The 24,975-nt window shown below is 58.4% G+C and overlaps 2 protein-coding genes across 2 annotated transcripts in view; both read left to right on the top strand.

Moving 5' to 3' along the window:
- Positions 1-24,975, top strand: part of LOC136303562 (uncharacterized) — a gene marked incomplete at its 5' end in the record, with an annotated part of 1,177,971 nt that overhangs the window by 651,083 nt on the left and 501,913 nt on the right. The window contains 2 exons of the mRNA XM_066207196.1: positions 4,402-5,241; positions 7,728-9,183. Coding sequence (XP_066063293.1) covers positions 4,402-5,241; positions 7,728-9,183 — 2,296 coding nt within the window. The remainder of the gene's footprint in view (positions 1-4,401; positions 5,242-7,727; positions 9,184-24,975) is intronic.
- LOC136303574 (serine/threonine-protein kinase pim-1-like) lies at positions 18,974-20,679 on the top strand (the record flags this gene model as incomplete). Its single annotated transcript, XM_066207206.1, is given in 6 exon segments — positions 18,974-18,994; positions 18,997-19,164; positions 19,285-19,335; positions 19,515-19,881; positions 20,099-20,275; positions 20,522-20,679. Coding segments are annotated over 6 exon segments (942 nt in total), but the record flags the coding sequence as incomplete, so codon positions are not given.

Here is a 24,975-nt window from a genome sequence, read left to right as displayed (position 1 = left end):
TGGATTTTACACCCATTTGGGAGATTTAGGAGTGCTTTCAGGCTATTTTGTGTGGGTTTTTTTTTAAACCAGTTTGTTCAATTTTAGGCCCCTTGGTTGGATTTTAGAGCCCTTTGGATTCTTTTAACCCCATTGGGCTGATTTGAGGCCAAACCATGGAGATTTAGGGTGCATTTTAGTGCCCTTTGGGTAATTTTAGGCCACTTTGTGGGGATTTTAATCCCATTTGGATAATTTGAGGCCAAACCTGATCGGGTTTAGGGTGGATTTGAGGCCCCTTTGGAGAGTTTTAGGCGCATTTTGGGGGATTTCAGGGCAAACCCGGCGGTTTTAGGGCCGCGCGTCCCCTTGGCCCCGCCCCTTTCCCCTCCCAGTTCCCGCCCTTTCTCTGATCCCGCCTCGTTCCGTTCGTTCCCCGCCCTTTCATTGGCCACGCCTCCTTTCCCTTGGGTCCCGCCCATCTGCTGGCGCGTTCCGTCCAGCGCATGCGCAGATGACCCAGAAGTGGCTCCCCCGGGCGCCGCCATCTTTGTTCCTGGTCCCCCGAGCCGGCTCCGGCGTGTCCGAGACCTACGGTGGGGCAATGGGGGATCTATAGGGGATCTATAGGGGATCTCTAGGGGATCTCTAGGGGATCTCTAGGGGTCTGGGGCGACCTGGGGGTGTCTTTAGGGGGTTTAGTGGGTGGTCTGTAAGGGGTTTAAGGGGGTCCATAGGGGATTTAGGGCGGTCTGGGCGTCCCTAAAGGGGGTTTGGGGGGCTATAGGGGCTCCATAGGGGTCTGAGGGGTCTATAGAGGGTCCGTAGGGGTCCGTAAAGGGGCTCGGGGCGTCCCTAAGTCCGGGGCTCTGGGGGTCTCTTTTGGGGATTATTGGGGTCTGGGTGGCCTTTCCGGGGCTTGGGGGGTCTGTCGGGGATCTGGGGGAGCCTGTAGCGGCTCCGGGGAGGTGTGGGGGTGTCCGTGGGTCCCTGTGTGGGGTTTTGGGGCGGTCTGAGGGTCCCCAAAGGGGCTCTGAGGGGGCTCTAGGGGATATATAGGGGATCTCGAGAGGGTTCAGCGTGGCCTGGGGGTCTCTCTAGGGGATCTGGGGGTCTCCCTAGGGGATTTTGGGAGGGCCTGGGGGTCCCTAGAAGGGGTCTGAGGGTCCATTTAGGGGATCTCAGGGTCTCTGCAGGGGATTTGGGGAGGGCTTGGGGCTTCCTAAAAGCGGCTGGGGGGGAGGGTCCCACAGGGGATTGGGAAGGGGTCTGGGGGTCTCTATAGGGGATTTAGGGGGGGTCTGGGGGGTCTATAGGGGATCTGCGGGGGTCCCTAAAAGGGGTTTGGGGTGGGTCTATAGGGCTTCTATGGGAGCCTGGGGGAGCATATAGAGGGTTTGGGGAGGGTCTTGGGATCTCTGTAGGGAAATTTTGGGATCCTTGGAGGGAATTTTGGGCTCTGTACAGGGAATTCTTGGAAATGTAGAGGTCCAAATGGGGCAATTTGGGGTTTTCTATTGGGAACTTTTTTGAATTTTGGGGCCTCTATTGGGAATTTTGAGGGGAATTTTGGGGGAATTTTGGATCCAAAAGCAGGGACTTTGGGTCCAAGTGTGGGAATTTTGGGATCTCTAGAGGGGATTTTGGGGAATTTTGATACCAAATGTGGGAAGTTCCGGCAGTTCTTGGTGATCTGCAGCACCGGCACGAGCAAGTCCTGCCTGCTGCACCACTTCATCGAGAGCACGTGTAGGAAATTTTGGCAATTGTCAAGGATTTCAGGAATTCTGTGACTTGTGGAAGTTTCGGGAAATTTTCTTTGGATTTTGGGGGACTTTCTGGGTGCTTTCGGGGATTTTTAAAATATTTTTAGGAATTTTGGGGTGGTGTTTTTGCATTTTTAGACTGTTTTCTGTTGTTATTTGGGGGCTTCTTTGGGTTATATGTTGGGAATTTTGAGAAATCTGAGGAGTTGGGGAGTTTTCAGGGAATTTTTGTGGAGTTTTGAGGGATTTTAAAAAATATTTCTGAGCATTTGAAGGGTTTGTTTGGCTTGTTTGTTTTCATTTTCGGGGTGATTTTTGATGGAGTTTGGTTGAATTTCTGGGGAATTTTGGGGAATTTGGGAAATTCTGGGTAGTCTGGGAAAATTTGGGAATATTACTGGAAGTTTTGCAGGCATTTTCTGGCTTTTTTTCTTTTTTGAGCTATTTTGAGGCTTTTTTCAGGATTTTTTAAAAATAATTTTCCTTTTTTATGCAATTTTGGGGTGATTTTTTAAAAAAATTTTTGGGAATTCTGTGTCTCTCCAGGCTCTCCCCCATCCTGCGGCATTTTGGGCAATTTTCTGTCACTCTTGGGTCATTTTTGGTCACGCTTTGAATCATTTTGAGACATGTTTTGTAATTTCAGGGGCATTTCTAGTCAGGTTTTGGTCATTTGGGGGCCATTTTGTGGCCATTTTCTGGCACCTTTCAGGCACTGTCGGTCTCTTTAGGGGCGTGTTTGGTGACTTTTGGGCCGTTTTTTGCCGGTTGCGGTCCCGGTCTCAGTCTTGTCCCGGTGGCAGCTCTGGTGCCGGTTTCCGTCCCGGTCTCGGCCGCAGTCCCGGTGCCTGTGCAGCGCCGCTGCGGGTGCTGCTGTCGGTTCCGGTCCCGGTCCTGCAGCGGTGCCGCTCTCGGAGCCAGTCTCGGATCCGGTGTCGGTCTCACTCCTGGTGCTGGTGCCGCTTCTGCTGCTGATTTTGGTCTGGGTCCAGGTCCCGGAGATTTTAGGCGGGTTTGGGTAATTTTAGGCCAAACTGGGCAGGTTTAGGGTGGGGTTTTGAGCCTTTTAGTGTGGATTTTGGGCCCCTTTGTCTGATTTTAGGCAAAATCTGGTGGGGTTTAGTCCCATTTGAGTGATTTTAAGATAAACTGGGCAGTTTTAGGGGGGATTTCTGATCCCTTTGAATGTTTTTTAGGCCCATTTCGGTGGGGCTTAGTCCCATTTGGGTGAATTTAGTTCAAATCTGTTAGGTTTTAGGGTGGACTTTAGGTACATTTTCTTGATTTTAGGCCACACCCGGTATTTTCAGGGAGGATTTCACAGCGTTTTAGGAGATTTGAGGGGATTCTTGGCCATTTTGTGTGGGTTTGAAACCACGTTTGGCAATTTTAGGCCGCATTGGCTGGTTTTAGACCCCTTTGGATGATTTTATCCCCAAGTGGCTGATTTCAGGCCAAACCCTGTGGCTATAGGGTGGCTTTTAGTGCCCTTTGGGTGATTTTAGGCCACTTTGTGGGGATTGCAGGCCTCTTAGGGTGATTTGAGGCCAAACCTGATCGGTGTAGGGGTGGATTTTAGGCTTCTTTAGACAATTTCAGTCCCGTTTGAATGCTTTTCGTTCGAACCGGGCCCTTTTAGGACCGCGCGTCCCCTCGGCCACGCCCATTGCCCTCACGATTCCCGCCCTGTCCTTGACCCCGCCCCTTTCCCCTCCCAGTTCCCGCCCTTTCCTTGGCCCCGCCCTCCCAGGCCGGGCCCGGGCCCGGGGGAGGAGGAGGAGGGAGGGAGGAAGAGGCGCCGCGGCAGCAGGAGCGGGAGGAGAAGACGAGCGGAGGGAGCGGCGGCTCCAGCGCTCCCTGAACTGGCGGCACCGCCGGGATCATCGCCCCCCATCCCGCAGGTGCCGGGGAGGGGGAGCTCACCCCAAATATCCCGGGGGGTCCCTGGGTTTGGGGTTTGTTGGGGGGATGTTTGGAGCTCGCGGGGATCCAAAGCCGAGCAGCAGATGCCCCTCGGGGGCACATCGGGGGCTCCCCGGGAGGTGTTTTTGGGGTGTCCCGGTGCTGGCAGAGCCGGGGCGGGGGAACACCGGGTTTGGGGAGCCCGGGAGAGCCGCCGCTTCCCTGAGCGGGAGCCCAGAGAGAGGAGAGCCCAGAACCGCAAAGCGGGGAGCCCGAGAGGCGGGGGAACGCCTGGGATTGCCGGGACCCCGTTAGGGGCTGGAGGGGCGGGATGGCCGGGAAGAGGGTTCGGGAGTCGCGGTGCTGGAAGTGGCTGCTCCCAGTGTAAGCCCGGTCACTCCCAGTATCCGTAGGTGGGGAGACAGAAGAGGGGGGAGCTTTTCGGGTTCCTGGCACTCGCCGCAGCCCGGGGAGGGCGGGCACCGAGCAGACGGGGGATCTCCTTCCCCTTCCCTGTGACACGGAGGCAAATCCCATCCTGCCCTTGTCCTTCCTCCCCCAGACAAGGAGCCGAGCATGGAGAGCAGGGAGGACAAATCCCCGCGGCAGAAGCTCATGGCAGAGGCCGTTTTGAGCGGCTCCACGGCGCAGGAATGCAACGGGGAGGAAAAGGGCCGGAGATCCCTGAGGAGGAGGGGCTGCAAACGCAGCTGGCGAGGATGTGAGGAGGAAAGAGCCAGGCCGGGCCGGGAAGGCGGCCGGAGATGGAGCCAGAGCTCAGAGCTGGTGGTCCACGAGCAGCTTCGTGATGGGGAGAAGCCCCACAAGTGCTCCGAGTGTGGGAAGAGCTTCAGCCAGGCCAACAGCCTGATCTGCCACCAAAGGATTCACACAGGTGAACGACCCTACGAGTGTGGGGAATGTGGGAAGAGCTTCAGGCAGAGAGCCAACCTGAGGCTACACCAAAAGATCCACACTGGGGAGAGGCCCTATGAGTGTAGGGAATGTGGGAAGAGTTTCATCCAGAGTTCAAGTCTGATCAGCCACCAAAGCATCCACACCGGAGAGAGACCCTATGAGTGTGGGGAATGTGGGAAGAGCTTCAGTCTGAGGTCCAGGCTGATCTTTCACCATAGAATCCACACTGGGGAAAGGCCCTACAAGTGTGGGGAATGTGGAATGAGCTTCAGCCGGAGCTCCCACCTGATCCTCCACCAAAGGACCCACACCGGGGAACGGCCCTACGAGTGTGGGGAATGTGGGAAGAGCTTCAGCCAGAAAATCAACCTGATCCAGCACCAGAACATCCACACTGGGGAAAGGCCGTACAAGTGTGGGGAATGTGGGAAGGGCTTCAGCCACAGAGCCAGCCTGAGCTTGCACCTAAAAATCCACACTGGGGAGAGGCCCTACAAGTGTTGCCAGTGTGGGAAGGGGTTTCGGGTCAGCAGCAAGCTCCTTGAACACCAGCAGACACACACAGAGGAGAGGCCCTTCCGCTGCCCCGACTGCAGGAAGGGCTTCAGGCACAACTCCAACCTCATCATCCACCGGCGCATCCACACTGGGGAGAGGCCCCAAGAGTGTCCCCAGTGTGGGAAGAGCTTCTCACAGAGCTCAGCCTTGACCCAACACCAACCAAGGCACCATCAGGAAAGCCCTGCCAGTGCCCCCAGTGCAGAAAGAGCTTCGAGCTCGGCTCCAGCTCCAGCCCCCACTGGACGAGCCCCATTGGGCAGAGCCCCGGTGACCCACATTCCCTGTGTTCCGTGTTGGGAAGTCACCTTGCCGATTATCCTTTTGATTAGACCTTAATTATTTTCTCTTCTCCCTCTCTTTGTACTGCAAAAGCCAAGAGAGACTGTAGCCCTGCTTTCGTGCCTGAGATCTTTTGGTTTTGTGAAATTCTTTTCTCAGGGAATTTTCTGTAAACAAGAGGAGTGTTTTTCTAAAAACTGTAGCATTGTTTTTCATTCCTTTTCCTAGGAGGGACTTCTTCTTGATGTCCCTCTGGTCTGACCAATGTGATTGACGAGGTTTGTCTTTTTGTCACCAATCAGATTAGTCTGTGTAAAATACTAAGGGAGACACATTCCGAAAAACTAAAGGAGTCATTTTCAGCCTTCTGAAGCTCCGAGTCTCCCAGCTCGGTCCCGCCCGGAGGCGCGGCCAAAACTCCCCGGAGCGAGCGCGGCGGTCCCGGAGCGATCCCGGAGCGATTCCGGGTCCGATCCCCGTCCCGGTTTCGGGCTCGGTCTCAGTCTCGGTTTCGGATCAGCGCCAGTCTCGGAGCTGGTTCCGGTGCCGGTCTCGGTCTGTCCCGGAGCGCTGCCGGTCTCGGTTCTGCCCGCGGTCCTGGAGCCTTCCCGGGGCCGGTTCCGGAGCGCTCCCGGCGCCGGTCGCATTGTCGGTCGTGGTCTCAGTCTTGGTCCCGGTACCAGTTCTGGTGCCGGTTTTGGTCTCGGTGTCGATCCCAGTGCCGGTGCCTGTGCGGGGCCGGTCTCAGTTGCGGTGACGGTCTCAGTGTTGGTGTTGCTGCAGGTTCCGGTGCTGATCTTGTCTCTGTCCCGGTCCCGGTCCCGTTCCCGGAGGTTTTTGGCCCATTTGGATGATTTGAAGCTAAACCTGGTGGATTTACGGTGGATTTTCGGCACAACTGGCGATTTTAAGCGAACTCGGGCGGTTTTAGGACCGCGCGTCCCCTTGGCCCCGCCCCTTTCCCCTCCCAGTTCCCCCCCTTTTTTTTGGCCCCGCCCTCCCAGGCCGGGCCCGGGCCCGGGGGAGGAGGAGGAGGGAGGGAGGAAGAGGCGCAGCGGCGGCAGGAGCGGGAGGAGAAGACGAGCGGAGGGCGCGGCGGCTCCAGCGCTCCCTGAACTGGCGGCACCGCCGGGATCATCGCCCCCATCCCGCAGGTGCCCGGGGAGGGGGAGCTCGCCCCAGATATCCCGGGGGGTCCCTGGGTTTGGGGTTTGTTGGGGGGATGTTTGGAGCTCGCGGGGATCCAAAGCCGAGCAGCAGATGCCCCTCGGGGGGACATCGGGGGCTCCCCGGGAGGTGTTTTTGGGGTGTCCCGGTGCCGGCAGTGGCTGCTTCCAGTATGAGCCCGGTCAGTCCCAGTATGAGCCCAGTCTGTGAAAAACAAGGTTCACTTTCTATGTAAATTTTCAGAAACAGGTTTAATAGAAAATGAGTCAGTTAGGAGATAAAAAAAAAAGCTAAGTACGTTTGGCCGGTTGACTTGGCATTTAGCCAAGTCCACACTCTGCTGTATCAGAGTCATTCTTTAAATGCCATTGCCATTGTATCAACCTGTTGAATGTTCATATTTTTCCATAAACTAGTTTCCAGATTCCGGGAACTGTTTTGCATGGTCCCTCCTTGGGTCCGCTGTTTTAGGGCATGCGTGTTTCTTGGCTGTGTCTTCCTTATCACCTCCAGGTTGAGCCTTGGTCCGTACTTTCTTCAGATGGTAGATGCTGATAGTTGGTATCTCAATAGCAGGGTCTCCTTTACATGTTCACTAGATGTTATCCCGACCAAACAGACAGTTTAAGCATACTATATCATCTAGTACCTCTATGCCTAATTTTCTTTACTAATAGCAGAACTAAAAAACCTTATATCATTACACAATATTCTTAACCATATAGAACACATCTTGCAAAAAGCCAAGTTTATAATATGCATTTATAACACTGGTCAGTCCCAGTATGAGCCCGGCCAGTCCCAGTATCCGTAGGTGGGGAGACAGAAGAGGGGGGAGCTTTTCGGGTTCCTGGGACTCGCCGCAGCCCGGGGAGGGCGGGCACCGAGCAGACGGGGGATCTCCTTCCCCTTCCCTGTGACACGGAGGCAAATCCCATCCTGTCCTTGTCCTTCCTCCCCCAGACAGGGAGCCGAGCATGGAGAGCAGGGAGGACAAATCCCCGCGGCAGAAGCTCGTGGCAGAGGCCGTTTTGAGCGGCTCCACGGCGCAGGAATGCAACGGAGAGGAAAAGGGCCGGAGATCCCTGAGGAGGAGGGGCTGCAAACGCAGCTGGCGAGGATGTGAGGAGGAAAGAGCCAGGCCGGGCCGGGAAGGCGGCCAGAGATGGAGCCAAAGCTCAGAGCTGGTGGTCCATGAGCAGCTTCGTGATGGGGAGAAGCCCCACAAGTGCTCCGAGTGTGGGAAGAGCTTCCGCTGGCAGAGCGACCTGCTCCGCCACCAGAGGACCCACACTGGGGAGAGACCCTACGAGTGTGGGGAGTGTGGGAAGAGCTTCAGCCGACGGTGCCACCTGATCTGCCACCAGAGGATCCACACCGGAGAAAAGCCGTATGAGTGTGGGGAATGTGGGAAGAGCTTCAGCCATAAATCCCACCTGATCCGTCAGCAGATGACCCACAGTGGGGAGAGGCCCTACGAGTGTGATCAGTGCAGGAAGAGGTTTCAGACCAGCACTTATCTCCTCGTGCACCAGAGCACGCACACGGAGGAGAGGCCCTTCCATTGCCCTGACTGCAGGAAGGGCTTCAAGCGGAGCTCACACCTCATCCAGCACCAGAAGATCCACACCAGGGAACGACTCGATGAGAGCGAGGAATGTGCGAAGAGCTTCAGTGTGAGGTCCAACCGGATCCATCACCAGAGGACCCACCCCGGGGAACGACCCTATGAGTGTGGGGAGTGCGGGAAGACCTTTAGCTGGCGGTGCCGTCTGATCAGCCACCAGAGGATCCACACAGGAGAACGGCCCTACGAATGTGGGGAATGTGGGAAGAGCTTCAGCCAGAGAATCCACCTGATCCAGCACCAGAACATCCACACTGGGGAAAGGCCGTACAAGTGTGGGGAGTGTGGGAAGGGCTTCAGGCAGAGCGGCAGCCTGAGGTTCCACCAGAGGATCCACACTGGGGAGAGGCCCTACAAGTGTTGCCAGTGCGGGAAGGGGTTTGTGACCAGCACCCTGCTGCTTGAACATCAGCAGACACATGCAGAGGAGAGGCCCTTCCACTGCCCCGACTGCAGGAAGGGCTTCAAGCGGAGCTCACACCTCATCCAGCACCAGAAGATCCACACCAGGGAACGACTCAATGAGAGTGAGAAATGTGGGAAGAGCTTCAGCATGGGGTCCAACCGGATCCATCACCAGATGACCCACGCTGGGGAACGAACCTTTGAGTGTGGGGAATGTGGGAAGAGCTTTAGCTGGCGGTGCCGCCTGATCAGCCACCAGAGGATCCACACAGGAGAACGGCCCTACGAATGTGGGGAATGTGGGAAGAGCTTTAGGCACACACCCAACCTGATTATCCACCAGAGGATCCACACTGGGGAGAGGCCCTACAAGTGTTGCCAGTGTGGGAAGGGGTTTCGGGTCAGCAGCAAGCTCCTTGAACACCAGCAGACACACACAGAGGAGAGGCCCTTCCGCTGCCCCGACTGCGGGAAGGGCTTCAGGCACAACTCCAACCTCATCATCCACCGGCGCATCCACACTGGGGAGAGGCCCCAAGAGTGTCCCCAGTGTGGGAAGAGCTTCTCACAGAGCTCAGCCTTGACCCAACACCAACAAAGGCACCATCAGGAAAGCCCTGCCAGTGCCCCCAGTGCAGAAAGAGCTTCGAGCTCGGCTCCAGCTCCAGCCCCCACTGGAGGAGCCCCATTGGGCAGAGCCCCGGTGACCCACATTCCCTGTGTTCCGTGTTGGGAAGTCACCTTGCCGATTATCCTTTTGATTAGACCTTAATTATTTTCTCTTCTCCCTCTCTTTGTACTGCAAAAGCCAAGAGAGATTGTAGCCCTGCTTTCGTGCCTGAGATCTTTTGGTTTTGTGAAATTCTTTTCTCAGGGAATTTTCTGTAAACAAGAGGAGTGTTTTTCTAAGAACTGTAGCATTGTTTTTCATTCCTTTTCCTAGGAGGGACTTCTTCTTGATGTCCCTCTGCTCTGACCAATGTGATTGACGAGGTTTGTCTTTTTGTCACCAATCAGATTGGTCTGTGTAAAATACTAAGGGAGACACATTCCGAAAAACTAAAGGAGTCATTTTCAGCCTTCTGAAGATCAGAATCTGTGTCGTTGTGGTGTAAAACAGCATCGATTTTAGAGACTGGCACTGTGCAGACTGGGATTGTGCAGACTGGGATCACATGGACTGGGATTTCACAGGCTGGACCATCTGGATCAGAACCATGGAGGCTGGGATGATACGAACTGGGATCACATGGACTGGGATGGCTGCATCGGAACGATGCGAAGCGAGGCGGTCCCGCCCGGCCCCGGGGAACCGCCCAGTCCCTCCCAGTCCCGCTCGGGGACGCGGCCAAAACTCCCCGGAGCGAGCGCGGCGGTCCCGGAGCGATTCCGGGTCCGATCCCCGTCCCGGTTTCGGGCTCGGTCTCAGTCTCGGTTTCGGATCAGCGCCAGTCTCGGAGCTGGTTCCGGTGCCGGTCTCGGTCTGTCCCGGAGCGCTGCCGGTCTCGGTTCTGGCCGCGGTCCTGGAGCCTTCCCGGGGCCGGTTCCAGAGCGCTCCCGGCGCCGGTCGCAGTGTCGGTCGTGGTCTCAGTCTTGGTCCCGGTACCAGTTCTGGTGCCGGTTTCGGTGTCGGTCCCAGTGCCGGTGCCTGTGCGGGGCCGGTCTCAGTTGCGGTGACGGTCTCAGCCTTGGTGTTGCTCCGGGTTCCGGTGCTGATCTTGTCTCGGTCCCGGTCCCGGTCCCGTTCCCGGAGATTTTTGGCCCATTTGGATGATTTGAAGCTAAACCTGGTGGATTTACGGTGGATTTTCGGCACAATTGGCAATTTTAAGCGAACTCGGGCGGTTTTAGGACCGCGCGTCCCCTTGACCCCGCCCCTTTCCCCTCCCAGTTCCCGCCCTTTCCTTGGCCCCGCCCTCCCAGGCCGGGCCCGGGCCCGGGGGAGGAGGAGGAGGGAGGGAGGAAGAGGCGCAGCGGCAGCAGGAGCGGGAGGAGAAGACGAGCGGAGGGAGCGGCGGCTCCAGCGCTCCCTGAACGGGCGGCACCGCCGGGATCATCGCCCCCATCCCGCAGGTGCCCGGGGAGGGGGAGCTCGCCCCAAATATCCCGGGGGGGGTCCCTGGGTTTGGGGATATTTTTGTGGGCGGATGTTGGGATCGGGATTGTGTGGGGCTGGGTGGGTGGGATGTGGTTTGAGAGTAAATCACACTTGGAGAGTTCTTGGTCACATGGACTGGGATTTTACAGACTGGGATCACATGGACTGGGATTTCACAGGCTGGACCATCTGGATCAGAACCATAGAGACTGGGATCATCTGGAGCGGGGTGGCCGCCTCGGAACGATGCGAACCGAGGCGGTCCCGCCCGGCCCAGGGCAACCTCCCCGTCCCTCCCAGTCCCGCCCGGGGGCGCGGCCAAAACTCCCCGGAGCGAACGCGGCGGTCCCGGAGCGATCCTGGAGCCGATCCCGGAGCGATTCCGGGTCCGATCCCGGTCCCTGTTTCAGCCTCGGTCTCAGTCTCGGTCCCGGAGCGCTCCCGGTGCTGATTCCGGTCGCGGTGCCGATCTCGATCCCGGAGCGGTGCCAGTCTCGGTGCCAGTGCCGGTTCCAGTTTCAGTCCTGGTCTCAATCTCGGTGTCGGAGCGGTGCCGGTGCCGTTTTTGGTCCCGGAGTGCTCCCAGTGCCAATCCCAGTCTTGGTCCCGGAGCGGTGCCAGTCTCGGTGCTGGTTCCGGTGCCGGTCTCGGTCTCGATCCCGGAGCGCTCCCGGTCTGGGTTCTGGCCGCAGTCCTGGAGCAGTCCTGGTGCCGGTGCCGGTTCCGAAGCACTCCCGGCGCCGGTCCCAGTGTCGGTGTCGGTCTCAGTCTTGGTTCCGGTACCAGTTCTGGTGCCGGTTTCGGTGTCGGTCCCACAGTGCGGGTCCCGGAGCGGTGCCGGTCTCGGTTCCGGTGTCGGTCTCGGTCTCGGTGCCGTTTCTGGTGTCGGTCTCGGTCATGGTGCCGGAGATTTTAGGGTCTTTTGGGTGATTTTAAGCCAAACCGGGCCCTTTTAGGACCGCTCGTTCCCCTGACCCCGCCCATTTCCCCTCAGAATTCCCGCCGTTTCCTGGACCCCGCCCCTTTCCCCTCCCAGTTCCCGCCCTTCTCTGACCCCGCCTCGTTCCATTCGTTCCCCGCCCTTTCATTTGCCACGCCTCTTTTCCCTTGGGCCCCGCCCATCTGCTGGCGCGTTCCCTCGAGCGCATGCGTACATTACCCAGAGGTGGCTCTCCCGGGCGCCGCCATCTTTATTCCGGGTCCCCCGAGCCGGCTCCGGCGTGTCCGAGACCTACGGTGGGGCAATGGGGGATCTATAGGGGATCTCTAGGGGATCTATAGGGAACTGGGGGGACCTGGAAGTCTCCTTAGAGGATTTTATGGGGGATCTGCAGGAGATTTGGGGCGGTCTGTCGGGGCTTTAGGGCGGTCTGGGGATCCCTAAAGGGGGCTGGGCGGGTCGAGGGGCTCTATCGGGGTCTGGGGGCTCTGTAGAGGGTCCGTAGGGGTCCGTGAAGGGGGTCGGGGCGTCCCTAAATGGGGTCTGGGTGTCTGTGGGGGATTTGGGGGGTCTGGGGGGGTCTGGAGGTCCCCAGGGGGGTCTGAGGGGATATATAGGGGCTCGATAGAGGGTCCGGGGGCGCCTGGGGGACCCTATAGGGGATCTGGGGTTCTCTGCATGGGATGTAAGGGGGTCTGGGGGAGTCTTGGCATCTCTATAGTGGAGTTTTGGGGCCCATAAAGGAAATTTTTGTGAATTTTTGGCTCTATACAGCTAATTCTTGGAAATTTGGGGTCCATATTGGGCAATTTGGGGTGTTCTATTGAATTATTAAAAAAATAGGAATATCGCCCTAATGCTGATATCCAACAATGACGGACAAAAGACTCTCCAGCAGTTTAGAGTTAGAAAGTGTATGTTTAATTACGACGCCGGGCAGTGTGTGGGATACCTCCCGAACACACGCGCGCTCACAGAAGATCACAGGGTCTTTTTATGTACGGAAGGATTGAATACCCAAAACACAAATGTATATTCATGACTTTAGTACCTCCCATTCCCCGCTCCCTATGGTAATTAGCCAAAAGCTATTAAGCATGCGTGGTTTGTTCTTTGAAATGGGTCGGTGGTCTTTTTTATGGGGCGGGGTCTCAAAATGATGAAGTAAGTGAGTCTTCTTCGCTTTGACTTTTTAACCTTTTAGCGTTGCGTGACGACTGAATCCCGTTTTCCCAGGAGTATTTGATTTCTGAATTGATTGTCCTTCTTGAAGCCTATTGATTAGTCAGAACACACAAACATAAGTTGACAGGCCCCATGATTTATCAGTTCCTTAAATCCGGCTTCTGCTTATCAAAAGGGAAGTCTATCTGTCTTACTTCAGCAATATCCAGTTAAAGTCTGTAATTCTTCAAAATTAATGTTTCAGTCCCCTTGGTCCCTGCTCCCTCGTGGCCATGGCAAGAGCGGGCTGGGCTGGCCCTGGCAGGGGGCTCTCCTCGGGTCCCTGCTGATCAGGGCTATGGCCCCGTGTTCCTCTGTCTTGCAGCCCTTGAAGACACGGCAGATGACAGCAGCCCTGCCATCAGAAACCTGGCCATTGAAACAGCCTTGGTCCTCCGGGCAGTCCAGAGAGCTCCGTACTCCATCCTGCGGAAGCTGCGAGATCAGCTCCGCAGGGCACGGAAGACACGGCCTCGACTGTCGGGCCTGGGCTGGCTGCGCTGCTGGAGCTCTGCGGAGAGCTGATCTGGGACACTCTGCCTGCTGGGGCCAACTGAGCCAGCGGGGATTTTCTTCTTCTACAGGATTCTTCTTTTCTTCTTTTTTTCTTCAGTATATAAATATAGGATATGTGTTACAATACACGGACTCCCAGGATTTTTCTTTTGCTGCCCTGGGTGCACAGGGGAAGAGGGGGAAAAGGGTGCTTTGTGCTCAGCAAGCTGCCCAGGCGTGCAGCCTTGCAGGGAAAATGGCCAGAAGCCCCTCGGCCCTCGGTGGTCCTGCGGAAGCCTTTGCACTGCCGAGAGAGCGCGTGGGCGGGGGCCGGAGCTGTGGGCATCCCTGCGAGGCCGGAGCCTGGAGATGGCCACAAGCCCTGTGCCAGCCAGGAACCGCCGTCTGTGTCCTCCTGCCCGTGTGCTGCTGGCCGGATTGCTGAGGGCTCCGCGGTGCCTCTTGATCGGGCTCCTCTGGAGCTGCTGTGGGGCTGCGCCTCTGCTGCCGGGCAGGCTGGCCGGGCTGGGGGAGACTCTGAGGGGCTGGGCTGGTGGGAGGCCCTGAGGAATTGGGTGTCAGAGGCCACAAGCAGCCCCCGGGGAGCTGCCATGTTCCTGCCAGCCGGCTGCTCTGGCGCTCCCCCAAAGTACCTGCGGAGTGAGTGCAGGGAAAGGTGTAACCTTGCGCTCAGGGCCCTTCTCGAGCTCACTGAGGATCCCTCCCTCAATGGTGACAAGGGGGCAGTGGCTGGAGCTGAGCTGGGGAATGCAGTCGCTTGGGCTTGGCTGGGCTTCGAGAGCTCAGGCAGCTGCTCCCAGCTCTCCTGCCTCCTGGTTCGGCTGCCCGAGTACCTCGGGACAGGCCTTTGGCCTCTGGGCCCTGTTGGCACCAGGGCGGCGTTTCACGACTTGTGTTCCTCACAGGCCAAAAAAGTGTGGCCCCTGACTGAACATTTTGTGGAGCTCCTGCGGGACACAGATGAACAGTCAGTCAGGATGACGGCCGTGATGCTCAGCTTTGCAGTTTTGGACAAGGACATGCTGAGACCCAGCCCTGTCGCCCTGCAGCTGGTTGCGGTGCTCCTGCCACTCTCTGACCATGCAAGGCTCTGTGCCCCCAGCCACGGCCACTGTGTGCCCACCAAACACTTGGTGCCCTGTGGGTTTGCAGGCTCACGCCCAGCTGAGCCCCGAGCAGCCGATGCTGAGGTCTTTTTTTCTTCCTTTCATAGAGGATAACGGCCAGGTGCAGCTGCTGTCCACACTGCTCTTCTGAAAATTGGTGACTGTTTGCAGGGCCCCTGGGAGGGAATATTGGGGTTCCTGGCAGCAGGATCCTTGTGCAGCTTCAGGCTGGGGTGGGCAGCACTTCCATCTGCAGCTTCCATGTGCTGCTCCGGCAGCTGCTGCTGCTGCTGGGGACCCTGAGGGAAGAGGCCACGGGAGGGATGGAAATGCTGCACGGACAGCAGCAGCCAGGGCCAGGAATGAGCTTTGCCTTCCTGGCTGCTGAAATGAGGCTCCTTTAGTGCAAGAGGAGGCAAAGGCAAAATCAATTTCAACAATTCAAGGGAAACTGTGGAAAATTGGAAGCCTCTCAAAATGTCACACACATTCATCTGGGAGCTCTTCAGCGTTGGTTCTTGTAAAAAGCCTTTCCCGTTTCCCCTTGGCTCTGAGATTCTGGGAGCCACCGCTGGGCTTCAGAGTTCAACTGATTTTTATTTTCCAGGTTTTTAAACAGAGCTCTGAATTGGGCATCTCTTGCCACTTTTTCTGCTCAGAACCTTGAGAAAGGTTCTCTGCTCCTGTGAGCCACATCTTGAAGGGTGGTTGGCAGCCATGGAATGCTCTGGGAAAGCACTTGATTGACTTCAGGGCCAGGCTGGAGAGCTCAGCCTGAGGAAAGAACTGTTCCAGATGCCTCTGTCCATGTCCAGCTCCTCACAGCTGAGTCCCTGAACACACTGGGTGGTTTCTAGGGATTGATTTTCCCCTCCTGTTCACTTGGAGGTGATTTTGCCATCCTTTAGAGGAACATCTGACCAGCCCCTGCCCCCATTCCATTTTATTCTCTCCACTTTGAAGCTGGACCGCTGGGTTTGACATGTAAATTGGTAGTGTCTCCCCGTTCTTCCCTCCAGCCCTCCATTGTGACTTGTATTAAACACTGCAAACGGCCTCATTTGTCTGGTGGGGAAGATGTGAGGTGGAGAAAGTTAACAGCATTTGTTTTCATGAACCTTGTGCTAGTAAAGAAAAATGAGGTTGGTCATTTTGGTGTGGTGCTGAGTGTTGGGATTTGGGAGTTTATTTCTTGCTATTGTTCTTATTATTTATTAGTGTTACTTTTCACTGGTCAGATTTTTAAATCTTAGACACGATGAACCAAGGCTGGATGTAAGTCATTAGGAAAATTCCCTTGCACTTTCCACTGGGATTAAACGGTTCAGTGGACTCCAAGTTGCCAGTGGATTCTAAAGATGGGAAATCCTGTTAGTGGTGGGTTTGGTGTGGTTTGGAGCTGGGGAAGGCTCTCATCCCCTCCCGGAGGTGCCCCAAGCCCGCTCTGCTGCCACGTCTGCACTCGCGGCCCCTCACGGCTGCCCTGCCCTGGGGACACGGTGGGACCCCGCTGCTGCCGGGGCTGAGGCTCCTCACGGCCCCTCAAACCCCTCCTGGCTACACAGAACCTCTCCTGGCCCCCGACAGCCCTTCATGGCCCTTCATTGCCCCTCCCGGCCCCTCAGGGCCCCTCCCGGCCCCAGGCGTGGAGCTCCTCCCGAAGGAGAAGGGGCCGGGCCCTGCTGGTTCTCCTTTTATTTCGGTCGTTTCGCAGCCGTGAGGAAAGAAAGGCTGAAATGGAGCCTTTGCCCAGCGGTTCCCTCCGGGTCAATTGCGGCCGAAGCTCCGTGCCGGCGCTGGCCCCAGCACCAGCATCCCCGCAGCCCCGCCGGCCTTTGCTGTCCCCCCGTGTCCATTCCCTGTCCCCGAGGCCCGCCCGGCTCTGGCAGCAGCAGGAGCCGCAGCGCAGCGGGCGCCGGCCCGGCCCGGCCGGGGCTCCCGGGCAGGAGCAGCAGCAGCGCCGGCCCCTTCCCACCTGCTCCTGCCTTGCCTTCCAAGGCCTTTGTCCGGCTCCACTGCGGCCTGGAGCAACGCTCACCCGCCAACAGCCCAGACTGCTCAGGGCCCGCCTGTGCTGCCCCGACCCAGCCTCCAGAGAAAGGAAGGGTCGGCTTCCAGCGCTGTTTGCAGCACTGTTTCACTCAGCCCGAGGTGACGGCAGGAGGCTGCTGCTGCCTTTGCCTTGGCGATTGGAGATCGCGGCTGCTGCTGCACCCCTCTGGCTGCCGACTGGATTTTATCAGGACAACTGCAATTGCCTTTTTCCATCCTTGCTGCCCGCTGTGCTTTTGTGACAGTGAACTCAGTCTTTCTGTTGCCGGCACCGGGCAAAGAAGAGATTGAAATGCTCCCAAGTCCCCGGGCACTAAGTCGAGGGGAATGAAAGCCACACAGGCCACATTTGCAGCGCTCCAACACAGCCCTGCTGCTGGTGCTGCTGAAATAGAATCAACTTAGAGAGGCCATCACAAAAATTGCCACTGGGGTGTCAAACACAATGCAAAAATGCACCCGGAGAAAGAAAAACCAGAACTTCTTGACTCACTTCATTGCTTCCTGCGAGCAGCAGACAAGGCAGATGCCCAGAGGTATTTCCAGCTGCTGCTGATCCCAGCTGGAGCTCTCTGCAGAGTCCCAGCAGGAACCTGAGCCCAGCCCGGGGAGCTCACACAGTGTCAGGGAGATTCTGTCTCTGGATTCAGTCAGGGTTGCATTCCCCAACAAGTGCTGGTGCCACCTCCTGTTTTCTTGGATTAAAACAGTAACAAGGAAAACCTTACCAATGGCACAACTCCCCAATCCACAAGGAAAAAAGAAAGGACAAATCGTAAAGTTTTCCAAACATTTGTCCTGCTTTGCTGCAAAAGTCGTGCAGCACTCAGTATGGAAATCCAGGAGAAGCTGCAGTTGGTGGCACATCTTGTGCCAGAAGCTCGACCTCGTTCTCCACCAAAGGTTCTTGAAAAGAGCAGCTGGGACTGTGGTGAAGGTTGCTGGAAAACTGCAACAGCTTTCCAGAAGTGAAATGAAAACGCAAGAAATAAATCAAGAGGTTTTCCTCTATTTATTTCTATGCTTCCCTTTTCCGCGTTGCACTACTTCTCCGTGCCATTAATTCCAAATGGATCTCACCTCTCAGATAGATGACTTAGTGAGTTTTAGACCCTCGAAAATACCATGAGCCGTACACAGAGTTTGCCTTCCCCTGTTTTTGCTGCAAAGTAACGCTGGAGACATAAGCGTCGTGCTTGGGTCGGGCACGAATCCTACAACCAGGGAATGCGTCCTGACAGTGTCTGACCCTCAGCAGGGACAATGCACAGCAGCGACCGAGGGAATTCCTCTGCCACTGCGCAGGAGTCAGGCCTCTGGATGTGGGCTCAGCACGGCCAAGTTGCCGTGTTTGGAGCGGCTCGGGGGCTGCCCCCGGGGAGCGCGGGGCTGGAGCGTGGAACGGACACGCGGACAAACGGCCCCAGGGCTCCAGTTGCAGCGGCGGCAGCGGCAGCAGCAGCGGCAGCAGCGAGTCTACGGCGTCTACGGCGTCTACGACCCCTCCCCGTCCCTCTCTTGTTCCTCCTCTCCCTCTCCCGCTGTCCCGCACTCTGTCTCGCTGTCCCGCAGCCTCTCCCGGTGTCCCTTTCCCGACCTCCCCGGCCCCTCTCGGCGTCCCCGTCCCGGCCTCTCCCTCTCCCCCCGCAGGGCTGGGCCATGCCCCGGGCCCGCCCCCGGCCCCGGGCGTCCCGCCGCGGTCTGGGCTCCGCCCGGCTCTGGCGGTGCTGGCTGTGGCGGTGCTGGGCGGGCATCAGTGCCTGGGGCCGGGGCGGCATCGCTGCGCTTTGGCTGCGCCTGTCCCGAGCCCGGCCCCGGCCCCGGCCCCGACCCGATCCCGACCCCGGCCCCGACCCCGGCCCCGGCCCCGGCCCCGGCCCCGACCCCGATCCCGACCCCGACCCCGGCCCCGGCCCCGACCCCGATCCCGGCCCCGGCCCCGACCCCGGCCCCGACCCCGGCCCCGACCCCGGCCCCGGCCCCGACCCCGATCCCGATCCCGACCCCGGCCCCGGCCCCGCCCCCGACCCCGATCCCGGCCCCGGCCCCGACCCCGGCCCCGACCCCGGCCCCGACCCCGGCCCCGGCCCCGACCCCGATCCCGACCCCGACCCCGGCCCCGGCCCCGGCCCCGACCCCGATCCCGGCCCCGGCCCCGGCCCCGGCCCCGACCCCGGCCCCGGCCCCGGCCCCGGCCCCGGCCCCGGCCCCGGCCCCGGCCCCGACCCCGGCCCCGGCCCCGGCCCCGACCCCGGCCCCGGCCCCGGCCCCGACCCCGACCCCGACCCCGGCCCCCGCTCCTCCCGGGCCCCGCTAAGGACACACGCGGCGCGGCCGCTCCCGCCGCCTCCGCCGCGGCTTCCCCGGCCCGAGCTCCGCCGCTCGGCAGCGCAGCCGCCGGCCTCGAGCCGCCGGGGCCCGGGGCGGGTGGGGATGCCCGGCCCGGGGCGCTCGGGGGGCGCTCGGGGGCCGTGTCTGGCCCCGGGCCGAGCGCTGAGGGCCGCGTGTCGCCCGCAGGGGAGGCGCGGGAGGCCCTGCAGGACCGGTACCGGCTGGGTTCGCTGCTGGGGCGCGGAGGCTTCGGCAGCGTCTACTCGGGGACGCGGCTCTCGGACGGCGCCCCGGTGAGCGGCGGGGCTGGCGGCGGGCGGAGGAGGAGGAGGAGGGCGGAGGAGGAGGAGGAGAAGATCGGGGCGCGGCGGGGCAGGCGGCGAGCTGAGCCCGCTGCTGGCCTTTGCTCGCAGGTGGCCATCAAATGCGTGCCCCGGGCCCGCGTCCAGCACTGGGGCGAGCTGGTGAGTGAGCGGGGCCGGCGGGAGAAGCTGGGGCCCGGCAGGGGAAGAGCCGGCGGGAGCCCTGCAGGGAGAGCGGGCGTGGGCTGAGCGGGGGGCCCAGAGCATCCGGGGCTGGGTGAGGGGTTCCCGAGCCCTGGCACAGCCTCAGCCCCACTGACGGCATCGTGGTCCTTCGGCAGCCCAACGGCGCCCGTGCGCCCCTGGAAATCGTGCTGCTGGACAGGCTGTCCTCTGGATGTGGTGGCATCATTCAGCTCCTGGAGTGGGTTGAGCTCCCCAACAGCTTCCTGTTGGTGCTGGAGCGTCCGGAGCGGTGCCAGGACCTCTCGGGTTTCCTGGCGGAGCGGAGGTTCCTGCCGGAGGAGGAGGCGCGGGGGCTGTTCCGCCAGGTGCTGGAGGCCGTGCGGCACTGCACCAGCTGCGGGGTCCTGCACCGCGACATCAAGCCCGAGAACATCCTGCTCGACCTGGCCACCGGGCAGCTCAAACTGATCGACTTTGGCTGTGGCGCCTTCCTCCAAGACACAGCCTACAGGCGATTTGCAGGTGAGCCCTCTCAGGGGATGTTCCTGGGCATCTCACGGCCCAGCCTGGCTGTAGCACCGCGGCTTCCCCCTCTCGCTGCTAGGAGCAGCGTTATTTCTTGAGCCAAGTTGCTTTTGGGTGGGGGCGGGAGGGGGCCAGCCCCCACACGCCCAGGGATGCCGGGGCGAGGCTTTAGGAGTTGCAGCATCCCCTGATGAACTCCGTCTGTGTTCCACAGGAACCCTGCCCTACAGCCCACCAGAGTGGATCCACCACCAACGCTACCACGGCGAGGCAGCGACGATCTGGTCCCTGGGCCTCCTGCTGTACCACCTGGTCATGGGGAAGCACCCGTTCAGGAGGGGCCAGCAGTTCATCTGGGGGTGCATCTTGTTCCCACGATGGCTCTCTCAAGGTGGGTCCTCATCTCTGGGCACAGGGGAATCCCGGTGCTGGGAGACAGCAGCAGGCTGATGAGCACCCTGCTCTGGCGGCTGCTGAGGAGGTGGCACATGTCCTGCGCTCCTCCAAACAGAGAATCCATGGGGAAGTTTAGGCACAGCTCTGGGCACACCCGGCATGGCCTGGGCATGGGAATGGAGGGGCAAAGCAGACGGGATCCTTCTCCAACTGACTGCTGGTTTCTGGTTTCTCTCTTCAGAGTGCCAAAATGTTATCAGGAGGTGTTTGTCCATGCAACCCTTGGACAGGCCATCCTTAGAAGACCTCTTCAATGATCCTTGGCTGCAGGGTGTTCATCTGCCCCAGAAGATGGGAGAGGTCCATGTGCACAGTTTGATCCAAAGACCTGACAGGTAAGAGCTCCACACATCTCATGGCAATCAGTGCTAAAGAAAACCGGAGTGTTTTTGTCCTGCCTGTAGCTCTGAGCAGGGATGACCAGATGGGAACATCTGTGCTGGGGCGGAGCTGGAGACCTGGTGTAGCAAGCACTGGTGGCCACCATCCACCCTAGTTATGCTTGTCCTGGTTCGTTGGTGGCTGGGGCCCTGGGCAGAGCACTGACAGCCTGGTCTGGCCCCCAGGGAAGGAGGAGCCCCTGGAGAAGCTGTATCAGGTGGGGCTGCTGCTGGAGACACCAAGGACAACTCCAAGGATGCCAAGCTCTTCCTCGACCTGGCCACCGGCAGCTGAAGATGATCGACTTGGATTCTGGCACCTTCTTCAGACACGCTCCCTGGGGCCCAATTTGCAGGTGAGTCCACAGCTGGGGGGATGCTCCCAGATGTGGGCATGGCACGGCCTGGCCAGGCACCAAAGGTTCCTCCCTTTGCTGGGGCAGACGCCACAGATTCTTCACTCGGCCGTCAAGCTGCCTTTTGGCTCTGCGCAGCTGCTGAGGGCTGGATGTGCCGTGGCCGGCTGCAGGCTGGGCACGTGTCCTGCCCTCCTGCTCTGCCCCCAAAGGCAGCAGTGATGGGCAGCTTTGGGCCCAGCTCTGAGCACGGCCAGCGTGGCCTGGGCACTGCGGGCGCTCGGGACGAGGGGACAGGAGCCTTCGGCTGACGGGCACTTTCTGGTTTCTCTCCTTCCAGCCGGGCTCTGCGGGTGCTGAGGCTGCTCTGGGCTCTGCCAGGGCTCTGCTGGGCTCAGCCCCAGGCACGGCTGGGCCGGCTCTGCCCTCACATTGCTCTGACAGCTTTGCATCAGACGAGCCCATTCTGAGCCCACCGAGTGAGCTTTCTGCTTTTGCAGGTGAGTGAGACTCTCCTGCAGGCCAAGAGATTGCAGTGAGGGATCCACATCCAATTGGCAAGAACCCAAGCACTCCACACTTCCAGCTGAACGCCTGGATCTCCACAGGATGTTTTGTCTGTCCCGCTCTTCATTCCTTTTTTGGCTGGAATCGTGCAACTGCCCTTTCTTCCTCCTCCAGAAGTGCCACAAGTGAGCAAAACCTGGCGAGTGGACGGCGTTCCTAAGGCAGTGCAGTCTGGAGCGGATGGATGAAGAATTGCCCTTCTGCACTTCCCAAGCAGAGCAAAAAGCTGTAAGTGGGACTTTGCGTCTTTAAGAAACCCCTGACAATTTCAAAGGGAATGTGCAGCTCATTCACAGGGTGAGAAGGAAGGTCGTCTTGTAAAGGATTTGGGGTTTGGCAAAGTTTAGATTCCCAGTCCTGCTTGGAGCTGGCGGGGCACAAAGCAATTTCCTATTGCTTCAATCACAATTTAAAATAATACTGGAAACAAACCACAAAATCTTTTTTAAAAGGCTGCTGAGGTCAGCAGGATGGATCCATGCCATCAGCACATTTATGGAGTAAATAACGGAGATCTCATTTGAAAAAGTTCAGTTATCTCTTTATGCAAAGCTATAAAGTATTTTTACTACGCTGCACTTGGGTTTTGTTTTTATCTTCCACTTTTTTTCTGTGTTGTTTTTAATTTCCTTTTTTTTTTCTTTTCTTAATAGAAAACTTGTCCTAGGGAAGGAATGTCCTTTGCTGCTGGTTCCCGTGTGGAGCAGCTCCCCAGGCAGAGCCCGGCAGCTCCTGGCCCTGCAGGGCTGAGGCTTTTCCCCGTTGCTGGGCACAGACTGATGGAGCAGCGCTGCTGAACACGGGGACACGCAGAGGGAGCAGGAGCAGCTGCCTGTGTCCACCTGCAGCTCCAAGGCCCAAACTCTGAGCAGACAGGGCTGGAAGAGACTGGCAGGCTCCCTGTTTGCTGTGCTGCCCCACTTGTGCCCGGCCCAGCTCTGCGGGAGGCAGAGGGAGAACAAGGGGCAGCTCCGGCCAGCCCCCAGCACAGGAACACCTCCGGCCCCGGGCCTCGGGGCACTGTCAGCACCCGCTGCTCCGGCCACGGCTTCTGCTGGCCCTGACGGCGACAACCAAACTGTGCCTGATCCCCAGGGAGCAGCAGCAGGGCCTGGATCCGATCCCTCAGTCTGGGGCAGGGCTGGACAAACGACCCCCGCAGCAGCAGCAGCAGCAGCAGCACATGGAGCTGACTTTGAGCACAGCCCCCGCCACTGTTCCCTCCCGTGGGCAGCGGTGTCACAGCAGCCTGAGGCACCCGGGAGCCCTCAGGGCCCGCAGGGACTTGAGATGGCAGCCCTGGGCTCCTGGGGGTTGTGCAAGGAACAGAGGCGAGGACTCCCTCTCCACGTGGAGCTTCCCGATGGAAAAGGCTGCTGTGAGCAGGCAGCTGCAAGGGCAGAGGAAGGAGGGTCTCGACCCCTGGATCTGTGCCACTTCCACAGTCCTGGGCAGCAGCCACCGAGCCCCGGGGGAACAGAGGGCACAGCAAGAGGGACAAAAGCAGGCAAGGTCAGAGACTGGAGAGAGCCAGACCTGGGAGCAGGAGCAGCTGCTTCATCGCACTCTTGGAGAAAGCTCTCGGCTGTTTCTAAGCGCTGAAAGGCGTGAAGGGCAGAGAGGAGGGGACACCAGACAATGCTCCTGTTTGCACACCCTCCCCTCTCAGTGTCCCAGATGGAATTGGATGAACTGTATTCTTCTCTCTGAGTCGTCTCGTTCAGTGTGAGCAGCTTAGCACCAGGAGCTGAAGGAGCTGAAGCCTTAGGCCACAAGAGCTGACCAAGAGGGAACTTTTTGACCAAAGTAATGCTGCTAACATGGACCTGACTGAATCCAGCAGATAAAATCATGGAAATATAGAATCCTTTCTGTTGGGAAAGACCTGGGAGCTCATCAAGTCCCAGTGTTAAGCCAGCAGTGTCAAGCCCAGCACTAAAGCCTGAAGTGCCAAGGCCTGGACAAGAGGCCTGACTGAGGCCTGAACAAGCGGCCCTGAGCCAAAGGTGACCTCTCGATGAACCTTCCAGCCAAAGGTTATCTTTGTATCTGCTCGTTAACAAAATACGCACCGTCATTAGCGTTGTAATAGATGCATCCTCTCCTTAGTGAAACATGTATTGACCTTTCTGTATTTAGAAGCCAGACAAGGCCATGAAGTCTGACATCTGGCCTTGTTCGGGGCTGTAGGGTCAAAGGCAACTCCCCTGGTTCCTCCTTGGGCCCTGGCCAGGCTTTGGGAGAAACCCAAGAGGAGGATGCAACCAGATGTTCCTGCACTAGGAGTGCTGCTGGCAGTTTGTTTATTCAGCACTATCAAAGCTGGGCCCTCTCCCGGCCAGGCTGGAGCCTCAGCTGTGGCTGGAGGCAGCTGCAGGAATTCCCAGTGTCCGGGAGAGGCTCTGCAGTCCTTGGCTGTGACAGCTTCCCCAGCTGCCGTGTGGGTGTGGGTGATGGGAAAGGCTGAGGGTAACTGGTGATGGATCTTTCTCAATCACTGCGGGCAATCCGTGGTAGTGACGGCTGGCTGCATTGCTGAGCTGCTCCTTCTGTGCTCCTTTGCTGCTTTGAACTGTAGTAAATTTCACTGATTCCTTCAGGTGGTGTCTGTGTCCTTGGTGCTGAGCCTGCCCACTGCGAAAACAAAATTGGCATAGCTTGGCCGGATCAGCACAAAATGACACTTTTTAAATCTAAAGGTGAGGAATCAGTCCTATCCGAAATTCCCGGATGGGAAGCCCTTCCCTAGAGTTCTCTGGCTCTGGAGTGGGCTGAGGTGGGAACAGATTTTTGACAGGGGCCACTGTATTAGAGGGTGTAAAGTACCCCACACTGGCTCTGAAATGGCTCACTACTCAGCCTGAGTGGGTACCACAGTGGTCTCTTGAAAAGGAGAGACTTAGATGCCCTAAAAACCCTGGTACAGGAACAACTGGCTCAAGGACACATAGAGCCATCTATGAGCCCTTGGAACACCCCAGTATTTGTTATAAAAAAGAAATCTGCTCAGTGGAGGTTACTCCATGACCTGAGAAAAACCAATTCCACGATGGAGAGAATGGGCACATTGCAGCCTGGTGTGCCATCGATGTCCCACAATGCTGCCTGCCTCCTGGGACATCCTGATTGTGGACTTAAAGGGCTGTTTTTTCACTATTCCATTACCCCCAGATGATACCCCAAAGTTTGCCTTGACCGTGCCTTCTATTAATAACACTGCACCAGTGCAACGTTACCGATGGAAAGAACTTTCCCAAGGCGTGGGAAACAGCCCCACGATGTGTCAGTGGGGTGTTGCTCAGGTACTCTGATCAGTGAGAGAACAGTTTCCA

The sequence above is a fragment of the Chamaea fasciata genome, unplaced genomic scaffold (genome assembly GCF_029207755.1).
Source record: "Chamaea fasciata isolate MVZ Bird 193981 ecotype frontalis unplaced genomic scaffold, bChaFas1.0.hap1 SCAF_37, whole genome shotgun sequence".
Taxonomy (NCBI): Eukaryota; Metazoa; Chordata; class Aves; order Passeriformes; family Sylviidae; genus Chamaea; species Chamaea fasciata.
Note: the sequence above shows the minus strand (reverse complement) of the source record. Positions and strands in the feature narration are given on the sequence as shown.